This window comes from Heptranchias perlo, chromosome 5 (genome assembly GCF_035084215.1).
Source record: "Heptranchias perlo isolate sHepPer1 chromosome 5, sHepPer1.hap1, whole genome shotgun sequence".
Taxonomy (NCBI): domain Eukaryota; kingdom Metazoa; phylum Chordata; class Chondrichthyes; order Hexanchiformes; family Hexanchidae; genus Heptranchias; species Heptranchias perlo.
This window is the reverse complement of record NC_090329.1, coordinates 132,715,971-132,740,074: the sequence shown is the minus strand read 5'-3', so window position 1 is coordinate 132,740,074 and position 24,104 is coordinate 132,715,971. Positions and strand designations below refer to the sequence as shown.

Below are 24,104 nucleotides of genomic sequence, written 5' to 3'. Positions count from 1 at the left end.
TGAGCAGATGATTGAGTACTATACAGGCATCAATACCAGAAAATCATGTGGATTTCTAAATATTATCTAATAAATAAGGGCTAATTTCAATATAATGAATCATAAATGGCAGGTGCTTCTGGCGGTAGTACATAACTCAACAGGAAAATTGGCTGGGCACCAATGGATAGAAATCTGACACATTTTTCTGATTGGTTACACCTACTTTACGCCTGTTAATCAGGCGTAACGAATTGGAAAATTAACCCTCACATGAGTCCAGCAGCTGTTGTTTTGGATTTCCACCCAGCGTAGAGCTGGGAGAAGTAGCACATACTCTTCCCATCCCCTCGTCACATGAAAAACTCAACAAAGGGTGGGTAAGCAAACATTCTTGAGAACCCTGAGTAGGAAGCGAATCTTGCAAGGTCCAGGATGGATTGGCAAATATAATTTTTATGACTCAGCATTAAACGTGTACAATTTGCAGGCTTACTGTCAAAAGAGCTTCAAAACATATGCATGCAATTAATGCAATCATTTTAACAAAATAAATTAATATTTTAAGAAAATTGTTCAAAAGTATGTGTAAAGTAATCAACATTTAATTAAATTTGCAGATCACAGAAATGGTTAAAGCAGTGAAGACCTTTTCTGTATTGAAGAATTCTACAATTGAAGGAATAGAGATCCTAGCAATCAAATTCCAGAATATCTATCTGAATCTGAGAAAGAGTCATTATGACATTCTGGACCCTCGGAAGAAAGAGTTCAATGCAGACTACACTACATTCATGAAACAAATCTTCGATTTAGAGGTAACAGCAGAGTCAGTGGGAGTATATTCCATAGGTAGGGGACAGCTAATTTTGCCTTGTTAAGTTTAATTCACCCTCCTCTCTTTATTCTTATCTTTCCTGCCGTTTTCCCCTTTCTTTCCTTAAGAGCTCGTACCTCTGTTACAAACTGGATAGCCAGGTGGCGAAGGATAGAATACTAGAGCCTGGTCTTTAGTTGCTTCGAAGCCTTTATTCACAGAGATAAACAACCCACTCCACACCATAGATACACTCTCAAAAAATGGATACAAGAGATTTCCCAATTGATACGCATCACCTGAATACAATTAACATTAATTGATATGAATCATATGGATACAATTAACAACCTATAGGTACTGTCCTGCAGTCAGGAGTGTACGGTTGCATGGTTCTTCTATCTTTGAGGATTCACAGATCAACAACTGGAATGATTTGCCAGCAAGGGTGGTTGAGACGAGGAAATTGGCAGATTTCTTCACCGATAAGAGAGCAGTACTGAAAACATTTAAACCCAGCCGCATTACCAGAGTAACAAACATCACAGCAAATACAAACAGAACATTGCCTGACTGAGTCACTGGAATAACAACAACTTGCATTATATAGTGCTTTTAATTTTCTTTTATTCGTTCATGAGATGTGGGTGTCGGTGGCAAGGCCAGCATTTATTGCCCATCCCTAAATGCCCTAGAGAAGTGGGGATGAGTCGCCTTCTTGAACCGCTGCAGTCCGTATGGTGAAGGTTCTCCCACAGTGCTGTTAGGTAGGGATTTGACCCAGAGATGGTGAAGGAACGACAATATATTTCCAAGTCGGGATGGTGTGTGACTTGGAGGGAAATGTGCATGTGGTGTTGTACCCATGTGCCTGCTGCCCTTGTCCTTCTAGGTGGTAGAGGTTGCGGGTTTAGGAGGTGCTGTCGAAGAAGCCTTGATGATTTGCTGCAGTGCATCCTGCAGACGATACACACTGCATTCATGGTGCGTGGTGGTGAAGGGAGTGAATGTTAAGGGTGGTGGGTGGGGTGCCAATCAAGCGAGCTGCTTTGTCCTGGATGGTGTTGAGCCTTTTGAGTGTTGTTGGAGATGCAATGATCCAGGCAAGTGGAGAGCATTCCATCACACTCCTGACTTGTGCCTTGTAGATGGTGGAAAGGCTTTGGGGAGTCAGGAGGTGAGTCACTCGCCGCAGAATACCCAGTCTCTGACATGCTCTTGCAGCCACAGTATTTATGTGGCTGATCCAGTTAAGTTTCTGGTCAATGGTGACCCCCAGGTTGTTGATGGTAGGGGATTCGGCAATGGTAATGCCGTTGAATGTAATGGGGAAGTGGTTGGACTCTCACTTACATAAGGGCAGGTGACAGAAGTGTTAGTGAGGGATCACTTTGGGACCAGTGACCATAATTCCATTAGTTTTAAGATAGCTATGGAGAATGATAGGTCTGGCCCAAAAGTTAAAATTCTGAATTGGGGAAAGGCCAATTTTGATGGTATTAGACAGGAACTTTCAGAAGTTGATTGGGAGAGTCTGTTGGCAGGCAAAGGGACGTCTGGTAAGTGGGAGGCTTTCAAAAGTGTGTTAACCAGGGTTCAGGGTAAGCACATTCCTTATAAAGTGAAGGGCAAGGCTGGTAGAAGTAGGGAACCTTGGATGACTCGGGAGATTGTGGCCCTAGTCAAAAAGAAAAAGGAGGCATATGACATGCATAGGCAGCTGGGATCAAGTGGATCCCTTGAAGAGTATAGAGATTGCCGGAGTAGAGTTAAGAGAGAAAACAGGAGGGCAAAAAGGGGATATGAGATTGCTTTGGCAGATAAGGCAAAGGAGAATCCAAAGAGCTTCTACAAATACACAAAGGGCAATAGAGTAACTAGGGAGAGAGTAGGGCCTCTTAAGGATCAACAAGGTCATCTATGTGCGGAACCACAAGAGATGGGTGAGATCCTGAATGAATATTTTACATCGGTATTCACGGTTGAGAAAGGCATGGATGTTAGGGAACTTGGGGAAATAAATAGTGATGTCTTGAGGAGTGTACATATTACAGAGAGGGAGGTGCTGGAAGTCTTAACGCGCAACAAGGTAGATAAATCTCCGGGACCTGATGAAATGTATCCCAGGACGTTATGGGAGGTTAGGGAGGAAATTGCAGGTCCCCTAGCAGAGATATTTGAATCATCGACAGCTACAGGTGAGGTGCCTGAAGATTGGAGGGTAGCAAATGTTGTGCCTTTGTTTAAGAAGGGCGGCAGGGAAAAGCCTGCGAACTACAGACCGGTGAGCCTGACATCTGTAGTGGGTAAGTTGTTGGAGGGTATTCTGAGAGACAGGATCTACAGGCATTTGGAGAGGCAGGGACTGATTAGGAACAGTCAGCATGGTTTTGTGAGTGGAAAATCATGTCTCACGAATTTGATTGAGTTTTTTGAAGGGGTAACCAAGAAGATAGATGAGGGCTGTGCAGTAGACGTGGTCTACATGGACTTTAGCATAGCCTTTGACAAGGTACCGCATGGTAGGTTGTTACATAAGGTTAAATCTCACGGGATCCAAGGTGAGGTAGCCAATTGGATACAAAATTGGCTTGACGACAGAAGACAGAGGGTGGTTGTAGAGGGTTGTTTTTCAAACTAGAGGCCTGTGACCTGCGGTGTGCCTCAGGGATCGGTTCTGGGTCTGCCGTTATTTGTTATTCATATTAATGATTTGGATGAGAATTTAGGAGGCATGGTTAGTAAGTTTGCAGATGACACCAAGATTGGTGGCATTGTGGACAGTGAAGAAGGTTATCTAGGATTGCAACGGGATCTTGATAAATTGGGCCAGTGGGCCAATGAATGGCAGATGGAGTTTAATTTAGATAAATGTGAGGTGATGCATTTTGGTAGATCGAATCAGGCTAGGACCTACTCCGTTAACGGTAGAGCGTTGGGGAGAGTTATTGAACAAAGAGATCTAGGAGTACAGGTTCATAGCTCGTTGAAAGTGGAGTCACAGGTGGATAGGGTGGTGAAGAAGGCATTCGGCATGCTTGGTTTCATTGGTCAGAACATTGAATACAGGAGTTGGGATGTCTTGTTGAAGTTGTACAAGACATTAGTAAGGCCACACTTGGAATACTGTGCACAGTTCTGGTCACCCTATTATAGAAGGGATATTATTATACTAGAAAGAGTGCAGAAAAGATTTACTAGGATGCTACCGGGACTTGATGGTTTGACTTATAGGGAGAGGTTGGATAGATTGAGACTTTTTTCCCTGGAGAGTAGGAGGTTAAGGGGTGATCTTATAGAAGTCTATAAAATAATGAGGGGCATAGATAAGGTCGATAGTCAAAATCTTTTCCCAAAGGTAGGGGAGTCTATAACGAGGGGACATAGATTTAAGGTGAGAGGGGAGAGATACAAAAGGGTCCAGAGGGGCAATTTTTTCACTCAAAGGGTGGTGAGTGTCTGGAACGAGCTGCCAGAGGCAGTAGTAGAGGCGGGTACAATTTTGTCTTTTAAAAAGCATTTGGACAGTTCCATGGGTAAGATGGGTATAGAGGGATATGGGCCAAGTGCAGGCAATTGGGACTAGCTTAGTGGTATAAACTGCGCGACATGGACATGTTGGGCCGATGGGCCTGTTTCCATGTTGTAAACTTCTATGATTCTATAAGAACATAAGAAATAGGAGCAGGAGTAGGCCAATCGGCCCCTCGAGCCTGCTCCGCCATTCAATAAGATCATGGCTGATCTGATCCTAACTTCAAATCTAAATTCATGTATAATATCCTGCCCGCTCCCCGTAACCCCTAATTCCCTTTACTTCCAGGAAACTGTCTATTTCTGTTTTAAATTTGTTTAATGATGTAACTTCCACAGCTTACTGGGGCAGCAAATTCCACAGACCTACTACCCTCTGAGTGAAGAAGTTTCTCCTCATCTCAGTTTTGAAAGAGCAGCCCCTTATTCTAAGATTATGCCCCCTAGTTCTAGTTTCACCCATCCTTGGGAACACCCTTACCGCATCCACCCGATCAAGCCCCTTCACAATCTTATATGTTTCAATAAGATCGCCTCTTATTCTTCTGAACTCGAATGAGTAGAGTCCCAATCTACTCAACCTCTCCTCATATGTCCACCCCCTCATCCCCGGGATTAACCGAGTGAACCTTCTTTGTGCTGCCTCGAGAACAAGTATGTCTTTTCTTAAGTATGGACACCAAAACTGTATGCAGTATTCCAGGTGCGGTCTCACCAATACCTTTTATAACTGCAGCAATACCTTCCTGTTTTTATATTCTATCCCCCTAGCAATAAAAGCCAACATTACGTTGGCCTTCTTGATCACCTGCTGCACCAGCATACTAACTTTTTGATCTTCTTGCACGAGGACCCCCAGATCCCTTTGTACTGCAGTATTTTTCAGTTTCTCGCCATTAAGATAATAACTTGCTCTCTGATTTTTCCTGCCAAAGTGCATAACCTCACATTTTCTAATATTGTATTGCATCTGCCAAATCTCCGCCCACTCACCCAGCCTGTCTATATCCCCTTGTCGGTTTTTTATGTCCTCCTTACTCTCTACTTTCCCTCCCATCTTTGTATCGTCTGCAAACTTTGATATGTTACACTCGGTCCCCTCCTCCAAATTGTTAATATAGATTGTAAAGAGTTGGGGACCCAGCACCGACCCCTGCGGAACACCACTGGCTACTGGTTGCCAGTCCGAGAATGAACCATTTATCCCAACTCTCTGCTTCCTGTTAGATAACCAATCCTCCACCCATGCCAGAATATTACCCCCAATCCAGTGATTCTTTATCTTGAGCAATAATCTTTTATGTGGCACCTTGTCGAATGCCTTCTGGAAGTCTAAATACACTACGTCCACTGGTTCCCCTTTATCCACCCTGTACGTTATGTCCTCAAAGAACTCAAGCAAATTTGTCAGACATGACTTCCCCTTCATAAAGCCATGCTGACTTTGTCCTATTAAATTATGTTTATCCAAATGTTCCGCTACTGTCTCCTTAATAATAGACTCCAAAATTTTACCCACCACAGATGTTAGGCTAACTGATCTATAATTTCCAGCCTTCTGCCTACTCCCCTTTTTAAATAAGGGTGTTACATTAGCAGTTTTCCAATCTGCCGGGACCTTTGCCAAGTCCAGAGAATTTTGGAAAATTATTATCAAAGCATCCACAATCCCTACTGCCACTTCCCTCAAGACCCTAGGATGTAAGCCAAGAGGTCCAGGGGATTTATCCGCCTTGAGTCCCATTAATTTACTGAGTACCAATTCCTTCGTGATTTTAATCGTATTTAGCTCCTCCCCCAGTAGATCCCCCTGTTTGTCCAGTGTTGGGATATTCTTAGTGTTCTCTACCGTAAAGACTGAAACAAAATATTTGTTCAGCTTTTTGCCATCTCCATGTTTCCCACCATTAATTTCCTGCTCTCATCCTCTAAGGGACCAATGTTTGCCTAAGCCACCCTTTTTCTTTTTATATAACGATAGAAACTCTTGCTATCTGTTTTTATATTTTTTGCTAATTTATTTTCATAATCTATCTTCCCTTTCTTCATCAATCCTTTAGTTTCTTTTTGCTGTCTTTTTAAGACTTCCCAATCTTCTATCCTCCCACTAAGTTTGGCTACCTTATATGTCCTTGTTTTTGGTCGGATACTATCCTTAATTTCTTTACTCAGCCACGGGTGGCTGTCATTTCTTTTACACCCTTTTTTCCTCAGTGGAATATTTATTTTTTGAAAGTTGTAAAATAACTCCTTAAATGAACACCAGTGCTCATGTACCATCTTACCATTTAATCTATTTTCCCAGTCCACTTTAATCAATTCCGCTCTCATACCATCATAGTCTCCTTTCTTCAAGCTCAGTACGCTTGTTTGAGAACCAACCTTCTCACCCTCTAATTGGATATGGAATATAACCATGTTATGGTCATTCATTCCAAGGGGATCCTTAACTCGGACATTATTAATTAATCCTGGCTCATTACACAGGACCAGGTCCAAGGTTGCCTGCCCCCTTGTAGGATCAGTTACATACTGCTCAAGAAATCCATCCCTAATACACTCAATAAACTCTTCCTCAAGGCTGCCCTGCCCAATTTGATTTGTCCAGTTAATATGATAGTTAAAATCCCCCATAATTATAGCTGTTCCCTTATTACATGCCCCGACTATTTCCTGATTAATACTTCTTCCAGCAGAGTTGCAACTATTAGGAGGCCTATATACTACGCCCACTAGTGTTTCTTTCCCCTTTTTATTCCTTATCTCTACCCAAACTGTTTCATTATCCTGATCCTTTGTCCCAATATCATTTCTCAGTATTACAGTGATTCCTTCCTTTATTAACGTAGCCACCCCACCTCCCCTTCCTTCCTGCCTGTCCTTCCTGATTGTTAAATACCCTGGCATATTTAATTCCCAGTCGTTGTCACCCTGCAGCCATGCTTCTGTCATGGCCACAAGATCATACCCATACGTAGTTATTTGTGCCGTTAACTCATCCATTTTGTTACAAATGCTACATGCATTTAGATAAAGAACTTTCAAATATGTTTTGTGACACTTAGTTCCTGCTTTTTCCTTTTTTAACACTTTACCTTTTACTCCATACCTTCTGTCCCTTCCTGACACGCTTTCCTCTGTCTCCCTGCCCAGGTTCCCAACCCCCTGCCACAGCTTTGATGCTGGGTTAATCGCCTTACGCCTTCTTGTTTTTATTTTATCTGTCGTGCCTGAAGTACACTTTCTTTCCGCTGCTCTACACTTTTCCCTTTCACTTGTTCTTGAACAACTGTTTGTACTATTTGTATTGTAGATTTCCCCTGGGTCTTCCCCTCTCTTGCTGCTCTCAACTTTATTCTCTTCTGACTCCCCGCTCAGGTTCCCATTCCCCCTGCCACTCTAGTTTAAACCTTCCCCAACAGCACGAGCAAACACCCCCGCGAGGACATTGGTCCCGGTCCTGCTCGGGTGTAACCCGTCCCGCTTGTACAGATCCCACCTTCCCCAGAACCGGCCCCAATGTCCCAGGATTCTAAATCCCTCCCTCCTACACCATCCCTGCAGCCACGCATTCATCCTCTCTATTCTCCTGTTCCTATACTCACTAGCACATGGCACCGGTTGTAATCCTGAGATCACTACCTTTGAAGTCCTGCTTTTAAATTTTTCTCCTATCTCCTTAAATTCACCTTGCAGGACCTCATCCCTTTTTTTCCCTATGTCGTTGGTACCAATATGGACCACGACTACTGGCTGTTCACCCTCCCCCTCCAGAATGCCCTGCAGCCGCTCCCTGACATCCTTGAGCTTGTTGGAGATGGTCATTGCCTGGCACTTGTCTGGCGCGAATGTTGCTTGCCACTTATGAGCCCAAGTCTGGATGTTGTCTTGCTGCATGCAGGCACGGACTGCTTCATTATCTGAGGGGTTGAGAATGGAACTGAACACTGTGCAATCATCAGCGAACTTCCCCATTTCTGACCTTATGGTGGAGGGAAGGTCATTGATGAAGCAGCTGAAGATGGTTGGGCCGAGAACACTGCCCTGAGGAACTCCTGCAGCGATGTCCTGGGGCTGAGATGATTCGCCTCCAACAACCACTACCATCTTCCTTTGAGCTAGGTATGACTCCAGCCACTGGAGAGTTTTCCCCCTGATTTCCAATTGACTTCAATTTTACTAGGGCTCCTTGGTGCCACACTCAGTCAAATGCTGCCTTGATGTCAACGGCAGTCACTCTCGCCTCACCTCTGGAATTCAGCTCTTTTGTCCCTGTTTGGACCAAGGCTGTAGTGAGGTCTGGAGCCGAGTGGTCCTGGTGGAACCCAAACTGAGCATCGGTGAGCAGGTTATTGGTGAGTAAGTGCCGCTTGATAGCACTGTCGATGACATCTTCCATCACTTTGATGATTGAGAGCAGTCTGATGGGGCGGTAATTGGCCGGATTGGATTTGTGCTGCTTTTTGTGGACAGGACATACCTGGGCAATTTTCCACATTGTCGGGTCGATGCCAGTATTGTAGCTGTACTGGCACAGCTTGGCTAGAAACGTGGCTAGTTCTGGAGCACAAGTCTTCAACACTACAGCCAGGATGTTGTCGAGGCCTATAGCCAGTGCACTCAGCATTTCTTGATATCACGTGGATTGAATCGAATTGGCTGAAGACTGGATTCTGTGATGGTTGGGATATCGGGAGGAGGCCGAGATGGATCATCCACTCGGCACTTCTATTATTGTTATCCCAGTCTATATTAGGATAGTTGAAGTCCCCTGTTGTTACTACTCTATAGCTTCTGCACCTTCTGTAAATTTCCCTGTAAGTTTGCTCCTCTGTATCCTTCCCAATACACCCAGTAGTGTAATGGCACCTCTTTTATTTCCTAACTCTAACCAAATAGATTCTGTTCTTGACATTAAGTACATTAAGTGTGTGTGAGGGTCAGGTAATTGTAAATGACGAACATGCCTCGTGTCAGTCCATTAACGGAAGGTGTTTATGTTGTCTGACCTAGTACAGCCCTCCTACTTCTTCCTGCATTGTCCCACATCTGTGGAATTAGCAGTCATGCAAGTCATTTGTTCCCACTTACCCAAGGCAGCTCTCCTTGGGGACGTGCCTTTGTTCGTGCCAAAGAGTGCCTCATTGCTCTCCATTACTTCTTTTAAGAACATCTCTCATGCTCTCCTACCTTCATTCAGGCATAATTTTAGGGAGAACACAGCTGTGCTCCAAATTTCTCCAATTAAGATGCCTGCCCCTTTAAGCTGCTGCAGGACTTTAAGTTCTGTTCACCTGCAATATTTTAATGAGACTGACCCGGAAGTTATGATCGGGTTCAGTACTCAGTTTGTTGGGTGGGCACAAATTGCTTATGCCCGATTGGAAAATCTAGGCTACTGTCGCAAAAGAAAGCACTGAGTTAAGAAACACTGAACATGAATGCGCGTCTTGCTAATAGGGAAAATAAATGGTTGTACTTTATTTTAACTTTATCCAGTGAGTTCACTTATGATGGGACAGGTTAAAATTGCAGATGAATGGATTAGTATATATGGCCGTTGAAGTGGGGCAGAAGACAATGGTGCAGATAGAACATTGGGCCACAGCACTGTGCACAAGTGGACAGCGCTGTTTGTGCGGTGGGTGGAATCAGGCACTTGGACGAAGTACTCGCTGATTAGAGCCTGTTGTAAGACACTTCCTGCCTTCTACTGGGGTTCAGTGTGCATTTTTCAGGCTCTGTTTCATGTGTCCTGCTCTGCTCGTGGCTGCAGCTGGGCCTCCTTTTCACTTGCACCATAATGCTACCTTTCTGTATGCAATATATTGCACATTACTATGATCTTTGACATCCTAGCAAGTCTGTGCAGCAAAACCTGATCTGTCGAAGCATCTGAACTTGTTTCAATACATCAATGGTGTATACCACCATGAACCTGGTGCATGAATTATTATATCAAATATAACTTTCAAATAGCTTGCTGACAGTCTCTCTGTAGTTTCATGTACAACAAATTGCTAGCTTTAGGAGAAAAGGTGTGAGGAGAGAAAATTTGAGGGGAAAATTTTTGAAAAAAATTTGAAGGGAAAAACAACCTACATATGTGTTTTGAATTAAATAATTGATTGGAGGCATTTCCCCCCTCCACCCCCCAATGATGGGCAGGTGGAGGTTGAGGCCGGGGTTAAACCGTAAAAACAGGGAACGGTCTCCAACCCGATGCTTAAGTACCTGTTGCAATTTTTACAGCAGCAGGTTTCCTGCCATACAAGTGTCCCGTCTTGGAGAGGCGGGACACTTCATTATCATGTTTAAATCAGGCTCCCATGGTGCAATTGGGAGCCTGATTTAAATTTGCCAGCCGGGTTTCCCAAGGCCCCAACTAATGGCAGACATGCTATCTGCCGACCGCCCCCCCCAACTGACGGCTGACCCACGATCTGCCAACCCCCCCAAATGTTTGCTGACCCGTGATCTGCTGGCCCCCCTCCCACTAAGTGATGGCTGACCCATGACCTGCCAAACTTATGGCAGAGCCGTGATCTGCTGAGCCCACCCCCCCAAATTGATGGCTGACTTGCGATTGCTGGGGACTGTCCCCAAGGGTCCCTGGCTGCGACCTCCTGCTGCTGGTTTTCCCGCCCGGCAGCCGGTCAGCCTGTCAAATTGGCCGGCTGCCAGGTGAGAAATGAAAGAAAAAAATCATAATGAGACCTTGCCGTTAAATTCGGCAGGACCTCCGCATCCTCGGCCTTGCCAGATTTTCCACACGCTACTGCACTCCCCCACTCGCTCCCCGTCTCCCCATGAATATCGGGGCCTGTATGTCACAACTCTGTAAAATGCTTTTTAGAAAACATTTAGTGAATGAATATCATTGTAACTGGTTGTATTTTAATGTTTAAATATTTCAGAACTTGCTTGATGACTTCATGAGTAGCTGTTTTGCGAAAATTATTTCTTCAAGACATGCTTTACAACTTTTGCAGAGGTAGGTGTTAGATCAAATGTTTTATCAGTGACAAAAATGAATTCTGGAAAGGATCAGTTTTTTATTTTCAAATGATATGCTGGTGTCAAATTTTACACTAGCACAGAGATGCAAATACTATTATGTTTGTACCTACATTTTCACAAAGAAAATAATATCATTTTAGCAGCAAGGACCAAGTTTTCTGTGACTCAGGATATTATATATCAAGGGATATTACATCCTACATCCACGGGGAGGGGGCAAGAGGCCCTCCAGACATATACTCAAAAGGCAGTGGGAGGCAGCGGGGGAACGAAGTCAATGCCAGGCGCACAGCATCATGAACATGGATGCAGTGCAGGAAGAAGTTCATTGCTTTGACATGAGTAGTCAAGGTGAGTGAGGTCGACTGTCAAGTGGCGTCTCCTACCAACTGCACCACGCACTACACCCCCCCATCCTCCACATATCAATAAACTCTTTCTATCAGTACTCAACTCTTCCAATCAGATGCTTCCTCTCTTCCTGACACATTACCACTGTTTCAAGCCGCCCACCCACAACTCACAGGTCACCTTCTGTCCACCTCTTGCACCTAAGGTCTCTAGTGCATCAGCAGAGAACCTTGGTGCATGCACTCTCGCACGCCTGGTACCAACTCAGATCGGCAGATTGGTGAGGTCTGGCATGCAGATTGGAGGATGTGGGATTTAGTAGTGCGCAACCTTTATTCAATGTTTTAACATAACTCATCAGTGTGTAAACATAGGGATGGGATCTGCATCTGTGTTTTACGTGTGCGATTTCTGATCTCTGTTCAGACTCCATGCAGACAGTAGGCAGCTATTCAACCATGACAGGCACATCACCCACGCACATGTCCCGCTTTCTTGCAGTAGAAGGTGGCGCATATCAAGAGGCAGCAAGTAGCCGTGGCATTTAGTCCCTCGAGCCTGTTCCACCATTCAATGAGATCATGGTGGAACTGTGACCTAACTGCATATACCTGTCTTGGCCCCATATCCCTTAATACCCTTGATTCACAGAAATCTATCAATCTCAGATTTAACTTTCACAAGTAAGCTAGCATCAACTGCCATCTGCAGAAGAGTGTTTTAAACATCTCCCACCCTTTGCGTGTAGAAGTATTTCCTAACTTCATTCCTGTACGTCCTGGCTCTAAATGTTAGGCTATGTCCCCGCAGCCTAGGAGACTTCCAAAAGCAGTTACAAATGTCTCGGCAGCCAGAGGCAATAATCCAGCCACTAACCTGTAAATCCTGCATGGTCCCTTTAAATGGCACTGGGCGGGGTGGGGGGGGCGGGCGGGTGGTTCTCCAGGCACTCTAAGACACGTTCAGATGGTCAGGGTTAAGACTGTGCATTGAGTTGAGCGTTAAGTCCCAAAATGGTGTCTGTCACTTTAAATCAGCTTTGCACACTGATTGAAGCCATTTTCTCCCTACTTTACATGATTCCAGCGATCGTTATCTGCGCCTGCGCAAACTCCTATACCAAGATGGCATCTGGCGCACGTCACGCAGGAAACGTGCGTGTGCATCCAAGACGCCATGCTGGATGCCGGAGAGGCCATGTAGCGCCGAAACAACGGGTGCTGCAAGGCCCAATTTAGCCACTCTCAACCCCTATGATCTAGTATGCGTCTTCCTGCCCAATATTTAGATGAATGATAACGAGACCATAGGGATTGTAATAGTGAACCATTATTCTGTACATCGCTAGTGAAAGATATCACGTACTGGAAGATAGATGAATAAACAGGAAACAATGTGAAATGTACATTTTCCTATTCTCCTTGATACAAAAATAACAAAGATGCCACTTGCTTTCTCTTTAAATATGGAGCACAAAATTCCTGGGTTGGGAAAGGGCATAAATCTAATTTCTGCCTGAGGGTGTGTGGGGCGGAATATGGGTTGGAGCCTTTTTTCTCTTGGGGTTCTGCAGCTTTTAGACCAGAGTTTTAAATTCTGGTTGGGAGAGGCTTGTGTCCGCTTCCCCTATGTCAAGAGTACTTGTCGGGAGAAGTTCTCAGGCTTTCACAGGAAATTTCTCCCATAGCACGCTTTGCTAGGTCTCAGTAGAAGTCAAACCACGAGACCTGCTGTGAGTTGCCTTTCAAGCCTTTTGAATTTCCCAAACCTTTACTTGAATACGATTATCGATCCCGGATACTTCTATCGGCAGAGTGGCTGTCGTGAGAGCTGAAGACTTGCAAAAAAAAACATTTTTCTTTGGGCCATTTGGACCTCAAAGGCCAGTCCGTCTGAAGGGCTGATAGGGGCGGGTGATGCGCTTTTGCAGGCAGCAGTGGCCCACCTTGAATACGCAAATGACCCTGTCTCCATGATTTAAGACAGGGTCTCTACCTGGGGCTCAGGTGGGGGTTGGTACAGAGAGCAGGCCCCAAGGAATTTCCAAGCCATAGTCTTTAAAATATAGACTCACTTCTTACACCAGGCGGTAATCAGAAGCGGTGGGCAAGCCGCTCAGGTAAGTTAAAAATTGTTATCATCACTTAATCTGTCACAAGTCAAGTGCCTTAAGTACCTCAATGAGGTACATTTGGCTCTTTAACTGTCATTCTGCCGGCTTTAATTGCCGGCTGGACTTCCGGTTTCGGGTCGCCCGTGCACGCAGGTGGGTCCCTGGGAAACTTAGAAGTTGACGGGTTGGAGCCGCCTTCCAAACCGAATGAGATTTCCGCGATTTTCGGAGCCCCCAATGAACCCACAATTTCCCCCTAAAATTGAGCCCCATAACTTCAGCAGAAGATTGATGGAAACCCCGTTTATGCTTCTATCCGGAGCTTATGGGATGAAATTCTTTTTATTAAAACATGGAAGATTAAAAGTTGATCTGATGGAGGTATTGATAAGGTAAATTAAGAAAAACTATTTGAACTAATCATTAAGTCATTTACTAAAGAGCATAAATTTAAGACGGTGACCTCCAAAACATGGAATGAGCCTTTGGCTTAGTGGAAGCATTCCTGCCTCTGAGTCAGAAGGTGAAAGGTTTGAGCCCCAAACCAGACAAACCTGTTGAGTAGAGTAGAATATGGTCTGTAAATACTGGGTTGACATCCAGTGGGGTGCAAGCATCCAGACGGAGTGACCACTGGCTAAGTGGCAATATTACCATCTGAATCAGAAGGATTGGAGTCAGGCCTTACTCCAGACAGCCCTGCCAAGCAGAGACCAGAGTGCTGGCTCTGAATACTGGATTGTCGTCCACAAGGCATCCATGGTGGGGCTCTTAAGACTTTGTTGAAGCCTACCTAGAAGATAAAAACCGTGAGGAAAGCAACAGGAAACCACCTCAGCTACTCTCCCCTAATAAATGGTTCAAAAATCTTGTGTGAGACTTGAGTTAAGACCTGCCCTAGAACATAACGGATGGATGGACATCCAGACCTCTTCGTAAATAGCAGTCAACATTTATGCAGAAGAAAAAGATCCTGCTCTTTGACTTCTATGTCAGCGACTTGTAATGAACTGGAATGTATTGCCTGAAAGGGTGGTGGAAGCAGATTCAATAGTAACTTTCAAAAGGGAATTGGATAATTACTTAAAAAGGAAAAATTTGCAGGGCTATGGGGGAAGAGCAGGGGAGTGGCACTAATTGGTAGCTCTTTCAGAGAGCCGGAACAGGCACGATGGACCGAATGACCTTCATCTGTGCTGTATGATTATATATTCTATTCTTACCACGTGGACTGTGGTAAGCCCTATGGCATGTTGTACCTCAACTTTCAAAAGATATTTGACAAAGTTCTCACGAAAGGCTATTAGTTAAGATCAAAACACTGGGATTCAAGGTATATCCTGGGTATGGATAAGAAATTGGTTTTAGGGTAGAACACAACCGGGACCTAGAAGCACTGGGAAATGAGCCCAATAAGGCCCAACTATCAATAAAGCCCAACTATTCTCAGCTGCTTCATCAATGAGCTTCTCTCCATCAGAAGTGGGGCTGTTCGATGATGCTAGTACAGTATTCAGTTCCATTCACAATTCCTCAGATAATGAAGCAGTCCATGCCCGCCTGCGGAAAGACCTGGACAGCATCGAGGCTTGGGCTAACAAGTGGCACGTAACATTCACGCCAGTGCCAGGCAATGACCATCTCCAACAAGAGAGAGCATAACCAGCTGTCCTTGACATTCAGTGGCATTACCATCACCGAGTCCTCCACTATCAACATGCTGGGGGTCACCGTTGGCCAGAAACTGAACTGGACTAGGCATATAAATGCCATGGCTATTAGAGCAGATCAGAGGCTAGGTATTCTGCTGTGAGTGGCTCACCTCCTGACACCCCATAGTCTCTCTACCACCTACAAGGCACAAGTCAGGAGTGTGATAGAATACTTTCCTTGTCTAGATGGCTGCAGCTTCAACACTCAAGAAGCTCAACACCAGGCCAAAGCAATTGGCTTAATGGGCACCCCATCCACTGGCTTAAACATCCACTCCCTCCACCATCGGCATACCGTGGCTGCAGTGAGTACTATCCACGGGATGCACGAGAGTAACTCGGCAAGGCTTCTTCGGCAGCACCTCCCAAACCCACAACTTCCATCACCTAGATGGACAAGGGCAGCAGGTGCTTGGTAAAACAACAACGAGTCACACACCATCCTGCCTTGGACATATATCGCCATTCCTTCACTGTCACTGGGTCAAAAACCTGGATCTCCCGACCTATCAGCATGGTGGGTGTATTGGGGATCAGGATCTAACAGATGTGTAGGGGTCCAGGAGAATGGGACCTATCCGCCCTTGACCTCTTTTGAACCATCACGCTCCAATTCCCCACTGTGTTCCCACTCAAGAGCCTCCTTCCCCGACCTATCCGGAGTCGCTTTTACACCCTCAGGTACTCTCCACCACTTATTGTCAGTTCATTCCTGACTTTAAGATGCTGCCTTAAGTATTTAATTGTTCTTTCCACCTGCAAGAACAATAGAAGCTTATGAAGGAGGCCACTTGGCCCACTATAACGGTTCTTTCCTACAGCAATCCAAAACTAAACCCACTCCCTGGCTCTCCCATGGTCCTGTACCTTCCTCTGTTTTTTCTACCTTTCTACTAAAAAACATAATGGTCTCTGCTTCAACTTTCCGTACAGCAAAGCAGTCCGTCCTTTATCAAGTAACTCTCTGTGTAAAAAAATTTCTCCTATCCTTACTCACTCCTCATTCTTAGTGACAATTTTAAATTGATTATCATGCATTATTGGCTCCCCAACTGAAGGGAATATTTTTTCCCAATTCACCCTTTCAAATCCTTTCATAATTTAAAAAATCTCCATTAAACCTCCCATCTCTGAACCTTCTCTGCTCCAATGGAAATAGTCCCAGGAATAAAATTCTCTCTTCATAACTATAGTTTTGTGTCCCTAGCATCATCCAGATATATCTACTCTGTATGCTCTCAATGGCTTTAATGACCTTTTATTAGTAGGACATTGCAACAAAACATTTTTGCTGAAATTTTTTGCTGAAATGCTAATGCAGGCAGAGTGCAGAGATATTTAAGGACCGATTTTAACCCCACCCATCCAGTGAGAACAGTGGGGGTTAAAATCGTGTCTGCGGCTGCCTTGGACCCTTCTCGTACCGAACCCGCCCCCACCATTTTAACTGACTTGTTTGTGCTGCACATCAGGCATTCGCCCCAGGCAGACTGGATCCTAATTAAAAGGCCAAAGTCACACTCCGATGATATCATGCACCTCCTCCAGTCATTTTAACTCAATTTTGCGGATGCTGCATCCACTCTTGGACCCACCAGCAAGACCAAGCGGGATTGGTTACTGAGAGCTCCTGAAGCACGATAAAAGGTGGCTCTCAGCTGCAGCTCACTGGATCATAGGATCTTTTGCTGTTGGGATTGTCAGGAGTATTTTCAGCTTCCAGATTACAATTTTGACATTATTTTTGTCTTACAACCCTTTACTCAGGTGTCTCTTATAATGGGAGCTATTCTTGCTTCTTGCTTGGAAAAAAGAGGAGGAGGAGGAGGACGACAACGAGGATGAGGATGATGAGGACCACCAGCAGCAGCTGGGCATCTCAGAATATATCAGGTGAGGGGGGCTGTGTGCAGGAGGCCATGTCCAGTACACAGGGTCTACAGGCCAACACTCACCTTCTGTGACCTAACTGAGAAGCTGTGCAGGAGGAGATTGCACTTCACCAGACAGGCTGTTGCAGACCTCTGCAACCTTATGCAATATGACCTGCAGCCTGCTGGACCAGGGGGGCATGCCATGCCATTGGCCCTCAAAGTCAATACAGCCCTGAATTTTTACACCACTGAATCCTTTCAATCTGCAACAGGAGACAACAGCTGCATCATGCAGTCTTTGTAGTTCACTGCTGCATCAAGCAGGTAATTATCACCCTATTTACCAGGGCTGAGCATTACATCACCTTCTCCACTGATGTCAATAGTCAACAGGACAGAGCTTGTGGCTTTACAGCAGCTGCTGGCTTCCCTTATGTGCAGGGCATGATTGCCCTGGAACAAGAGCCAGCAAGATTTGTCAACAGAAAAGGGTATCACTCTATCAATGTACAGTGGCTGATCACACAACAACATCATGCAGATTTGTGCATTGTACTCAGGGATCTACTATATTTTATTGCCATCCTCTCACCATTCAACCCTGGGAGGACTGTGGCAGGATAGCTGCAGAGGGACAAGGGTTACACCCTGCAGATCTGGCTGATGACACCTCTGTGCAATCCCACCACGCCCGAGCATCAAAGATACAATCGAAGCTGGGGCACAACCAGGATTATAGAGTATACAATGGGACTGCTCAAGCAGAGCTTCAGCTGTCTGGACCACTGGTGTTCCCTGCAATATGCCTTAGATAAAGTGTCACATTGCTGTGGTCTGCTGCTTATTGCACAACATTGCATTGCAGAGAGGCCTGCATTCTGGACCAGCAGTTGTCATCAGACGAAGGAGATCTTGGGGAAGGAGAGGAAGCAGCAGAAGAACGACAGTTACATCAGTGCTAATAGTTCATACAGTTGTCTTTGAGAGGTCAGCAGTTTTCTTCTCATGGCTGCTCATCTGTCACCTTCAGAGTTGAGAGCAGGCCTTTTTCAAGCCTCGATAGTGGCAGCCAAGATTGCAGCTGCAGGCTTACCAGGCAATTCTGTTCACTCTGATGTTCAAGCACAGCTAGGGGGTTGGCTTGCATGTGGAGTGCGCCCAGACCATGCAAGTGTTGGAGGAAAAACACGAGCAGCTTATTTGTCTCAGTTGCAGCGAACCTTGAGTGTGCTGTTACTATTGGGTAAGAGGAAATTCTGCCCTACAGTTCTAATTGTAGTCTAACTAGTGATTTGTATAGGCTTATCGTTCCCTCTTTGTTTATGTACTCAATTCCTTCATTTATAAAACGTAAGAATGCAGATGCATTTTTAACTTTTCCTCCCACATTTAAAGATTTGTATATCTGAACCTTTAAATAGATGATAGTCTATTACTCATTGCTCATAGGGCTTTGAACAGTAAATTGGCAAGAGTCAGTGTATGACTCTGAGGGCAAGAAGCAGTGGTGGCAAAGATAGAAAGGGGTATTCATTCACTGGTGCCCATTGCTCCATTAATTGATTGATTTGTTGCTGTACCCCTTACTGATTTGTTGGTCTACCATTAATTGCTTCATTGGTGTGCGTGCCTGCTTGTCTGTGAATTTGTCGATCCAATGGTGCCGACTGCTCCATTAATGTATTGTTTGGTTCACTGCGGCCCATTTATTCACTGTGAACCATTTAGTTCTCTGTGCGCCCTCTTCTGTATTAATTCAGTCAATTTATTGGTGCCCACTGCTATCTTAATTTATTACTTTTCTGGTGCCTGCTGCTGTAAGAATTTATTGGGCCAGAAATCGTGCAGAGCAATGAAGCAATGCTCACTGCAGCTCCTGCAAATTTAATTAATGAAAATACTTACTGCGAGCTCTGTGGCATCCAATTGCTTGAATTTGAACTTTAAACAAAATGTGTGCTATTAACCCAGTCTCTGCGCAACGTGAATTGCCGCGCGACTGGAAATATCTGAGGAGAAGACACGCCCACAAGATCTGTCAGGAAGAGAAATCACGCCCACAGATTCAAGCTGCATTGCTCAAACAGACATGTAGGGCTCGATGTTACCAGGGCGGCGGGTTCGCGGCGGGGGGGCTATTGGGCACGTGGGTAACGCGCCCGGTGAAATTAGTCTGCCCCCCGCGCGATCGCAGGCTAATTGGATCCACTTACCTGGTCTTCCGGGTTCCCCACTGCTGATCTGCGCGTCGGGCGGACTGCGCATGTGCAGTAAGGTCTGTCAGCTGGAGGAGCTCTATTTAAAGCGGCAGTCCTCCACTGACAGATGCTGCAACAAATAGCAAAAATTACAGCATGGAGCAGCCCAGGGGAAAGGCTGCTCCCAGTTTAATGATGCCTCACTACAGGTATCATTAGATGGGGTGAGGAGGAGGGGGAGGACAGAGATCTTCCCCCCGGCGGGCGGGAGGAAGCGGCCTGCCTCTGCCACCAGGAAGGCCTGGCTCGAGGTGGCAGAGGAGGTCACCAGCACCACCAACATATCACCCACCTGCATACAGTGCAGGAGGCGCTGCAATGACCTAAGTAGGTCAGCCAAAGTGAGTACACTTACTCATTCCCCTACACTCCATCTGCCACATCACCGCCCCCACAGGGGATGTGCCAGAGGACTGGAGAACCGCTAATGTAGTACCATTATTTAAGAAGGGGAGTAGGGAAAAACCGGGGAACTACAGGCCAGTGAGCCTAACATCAGTGGTAGGAAAATTATTGGAAAAAATTCTGAAGGACAAAATTAGTCTCCACTTGGAGAAGCAAGGATTAATCAGGGATAGTCAACATGGCTTTGTCAAGGGAAGATCATGTCTGACTAATTTGATTGAATTTTTTGAGGGGGTGACTAGGCGTGTGGATGAGGGTAACGCAGTGGATGTGGTATACATGGATTTCAGTAAGGCCTTCGATAAAGTCCCCCACAGGAGACTGGTCAAGAAGGTACGAGCCCATGGAATCCAGGGTGCCTTGGCACTTTGGATACAAAACTGGCTTAGTGGCAGAAGGCAGAGGGTGATGGTCGAAGGTTGTTTTTGTGACTGGAAGCCTGTGGCCAGTGGGGTACCACAGGGATCGGTGCTGGGTCCCTTGCTGTTTGTGGTCTACATTAATGACTTGGATATGAATGTAAAAGGTATGATCAGTAAGTTCGCTGATGATACAAAAATTGGTAGGGTGGTAAATAGCGAGGAGGATAGCCTCAGTCTGCAGGACGATATAGATGGGTTGGTCAGATGGGCGGAACAGTGGCAAATGGAATTTAACCCGGAAAAGTGCGAGGTGATGCACTTTGGAGGGACTAACAAGGCAAGGGAATACACAATGAATGGGAGGACCCTAGGCAAGACAGAGGGTCAGAGGGATCTTGGTGTGCAAGTTCACAGATCCCTGAAGGCGGCGGAACAGGTAGATAAGGTGGTAAAGAAGGCATATGGGATAATTAGCCGAGGCTTAGAATATAAGAGCAAGGAGGTTATGATGGAGCTGTATAAAACACTGGTTAGGCCACAGCTGGAGTACTGTGTGCAGTTCTGGTCGCCGCACTACAGGAAGGATGTGATCGCTTTGGAGAGGGTGCAGAGGAGATTCACCAGGATGTTACCAGGGCTGGAGCGCTTCAGCTATGAAGAGAGACTGGGAAGATTGTGTTTGTTTTCCTTGGAGCAGAGGAGGCTGAGGGGGGACATGATTGAGGTGTACAAAATTATGAGGGGCACAGATAGGATGGATACTAAGGAGCTTTTTCCCTTCGTTGAGGGTTCTATAACAAGGGGACATAGATTCAAGGTAAAAGGCGGGAGGTTTAGAGGGGATTTGAGAAAGAACTTTTTCACCCAGAGGGTGGTTGGAGTCTGGAACTCACTGCCTGAGAGGGTTGTGGAGGCAGGAACCCTCACAACATTCAAGAAGCATTTGGATGAGCACTTGAAATGCCATAGCATACAAGGCTACGGACCAAATGCTGGAATATGGGATTAGAGTAGACAGGGCTTGATGACCGGCGCGGACACGATGGGCCGAAGGGCCTCTATCCGTGCTGTATAACTCTATGACTCTATGACCCCGCATCTCCTTCTGCACTGCCAACACTACTCTGTCACATCACCCCTCATACCCACTCAAAGCTCATCCTCATCTTACCTGCACTTACTCACCTCGCCAGTACTCATCCCGCCACTACCACTCAATCCAATCCTCATACAATCTCATGGCTCCATCTGTTACTCACCTTCTCGTGCATCTCTTTCACAGTCAGCCTCACTCAACCTGCCACTACCTATGCTGCAGCCACAGGGCATGCATCACATATGTGCAGTAGGAAGCGTAAGGCAAACGTGTCGTGAGCATGAAGGGGATGCACAAGGGTGTTTGAGGGTTTGTCATGGTTTTTACTTTTATTGAATTTCTGACCAACTCACATTACATATTATATTGGCACCACTACTGCCACGTCTACTGCCACGTCTTTGCGAATCTTGTCTGGTTTGTGCAATAATGCCCTTTCCTGAGGATCACAATGAAGACCCACAACTGATGACACCCATTGTGTCACTGCAGAGTGGTGTTGGTGTATTTGCAGGGCTCTTTTATGCAGACGTCGGCGATGTCCCCGGTGGCACCCTGGAAGGATGCGGAGGAGAAGTTGTTGAGGGCAGTGGTGACTTTGACAGTGACAGGTAAGAAGATGGTGCTCGGGCCAGCCGGGAGCAGCTTGGCATGAAGGAGGCTGCAGATGTCCACGACGACATGTCGAGTGACTCTGAGCCTCCGTGTGCACTGCTGTTCAGAGAGGTCCAGGAAGCTGAGCCTCGGTCTGTGGACCCTGTGTCGAGGGTAGTGCCCTCTGCGACGCATCTCTCTCTGCGGTTGCCCTCCCTCCTGCTGTGCAGGCGGATGTGTCACAGCACTGTGTTGTGGAGCTCCACGTGTCAGAGGTGGACGGCGTCGCCGGCGAGGCTGGTGAGGCTGGTGATGCTGTTCGCCCTCCGAGGAGGTCATGACTGCAGCCACGGCGGCCCCCATCCGGAAGATGTACATCTGAGGGGGTCCGCAAGGTAGGTACAAGTCTCTGGACCCCGGGGTAAGTGTGCAAGTTGGTGAATTTGATTGTCAGGAGGAGGGTGGTGGATGCCAAACTTTGTCCCAAGTGACAGAGTGACCTCCTGCAATGAGTGAGGGTCGCCCCCCCCAACTTGTCAAATGGACCTTTGCAGCTGCCACAGGCTGACAGCTGCAACACGTCCATTTCAACTGGGAGTGTTTCCCCCAGTATGGCTTTAATTGCCTGCGGGATTCCCACCTGCAGGGGCTGCGCGCGCACACCGGCGCGTCTGTGGGGAACCCGGAAGTGGGCGGGTTGGAGCCGGGCACCGGACCCGCTCCGGGAACCCCTGATTTTCGGAGCCCCCCCGCCAGGAACGCACCCGATAGCGGGTGCTAAAATGAAGCCCGTAGACTTCATTCGTTTAAAGTTAGTATTCTGGATGTCATTGTGAATAAAAATTTTATTTTGTTTTAAAAGCCAAAGAAATAATTTAATTAAATTAAAGAGACAGAAGGGAAAAATATTTGTTTTTAATTTTTAATTTTTTTTTAATGACCAAAAACTATTAATCTAAAGGATAATATGAGACACCACATTTTTAAAAGTTAATTTTTAGTCGTTTGGCAATCATTAAGACTAATCGTGCTTTTAAAACTTAGTTTAGACCTGGTATTTTTAAGCATACCTGTTTAGTGGCGCAATTAGTTACTTTCCAGCTGGGCAGATTAGCAAGTTTGCGCTTTTTCAATGATTTCTCTGATTGCAGCGTGCGATGTCCCTTTAATTCAAAGCTATGATATCGCTGATGAACCACTAGGAGCAAGTTCACGATTTCTGTGTTTTACTGCACATGTGCAAACGCGCAGTGAATTCAGTGGTGATATCTGCTCCATTCATTTAATAATTTGCTGTGTTGGTTGTATTTTTGTTTTCAATGCAAAGTAATGCATGTGGTTTGTGTGGGTTTGGCTGTCCTGTTGTGATCAAATGGTGTGAAAAAAAATCTCGTTTTAATTTGTGCCGTCAAGTTCTGATGGGCTATAAATTGGGCTGCGTAGTGTTCTTTGTGCAGGCGCTAGGCAGCCTCCTAAGGACCCAAAATGGTATCCAGAATGCGCGCGCACACTTCTAGGTGATGTGTGCCGGACGCCATCTTGGTAAAGGTGTTTGCACACCCGCAGATAACGAACGCCGGCAGCATGTAAAGTAAGGAGAATATGTGTTAGAGCAGTGTGCAACACTGATTTAAAGGGACAGAAACGATTTTGGAACTCAACGCTCCAGCCACCGCACTGACTTAACCTCGCAAAGCTGAACAGGTCGTAAACGGCTTGGAGAACCCGCCACCAGTGCTATTTAAAGGGACAATGCAGGAGTTACAGGTTAGTTGCTGGATTATTGCTTCTGGCTGCTGGTACAAGTGAACGTGTTTGTTGAAGCTTCCTATACTTGGAGAAAGTTGCAACAGTATATCGAGTGGTCTGGCAGGTCATGCATTACTATTGGTGGCATTCGCAACAGCATGCTGAACGAGATTTCTGGCATCCATAGGTGGCCTGCTAGGGCTCCTGCTGGGCATTGAACATGACTGGGAGCATGCAGAG

General features: G+C 45.9%; 1 protein-coding gene across 1 annotated transcript in view; it reads left to right on the top strand.

Annotated features, from left to right (window-relative positions):
* LOC137322209 (dynein axonemal heavy chain 8-like) overlaps nt 1–24,104 on the top strand; it is a 1,675,662-nt gene that overhangs the window by 298,604 nt on the left and 1,352,954 nt on the right. Inside the window, exons 13-14 of the mRNA XM_067985325.1 lie at nt 600–797; nt 11,248–11,324. Of these exons, the coding sequence (XP_067841426.1) occupies nt 600–797; nt 11,248–11,324 (275 nt within the window). The remainder of the gene's footprint in view (nt 1–599; nt 798–11,247; nt 11,325–24,104) is intronic.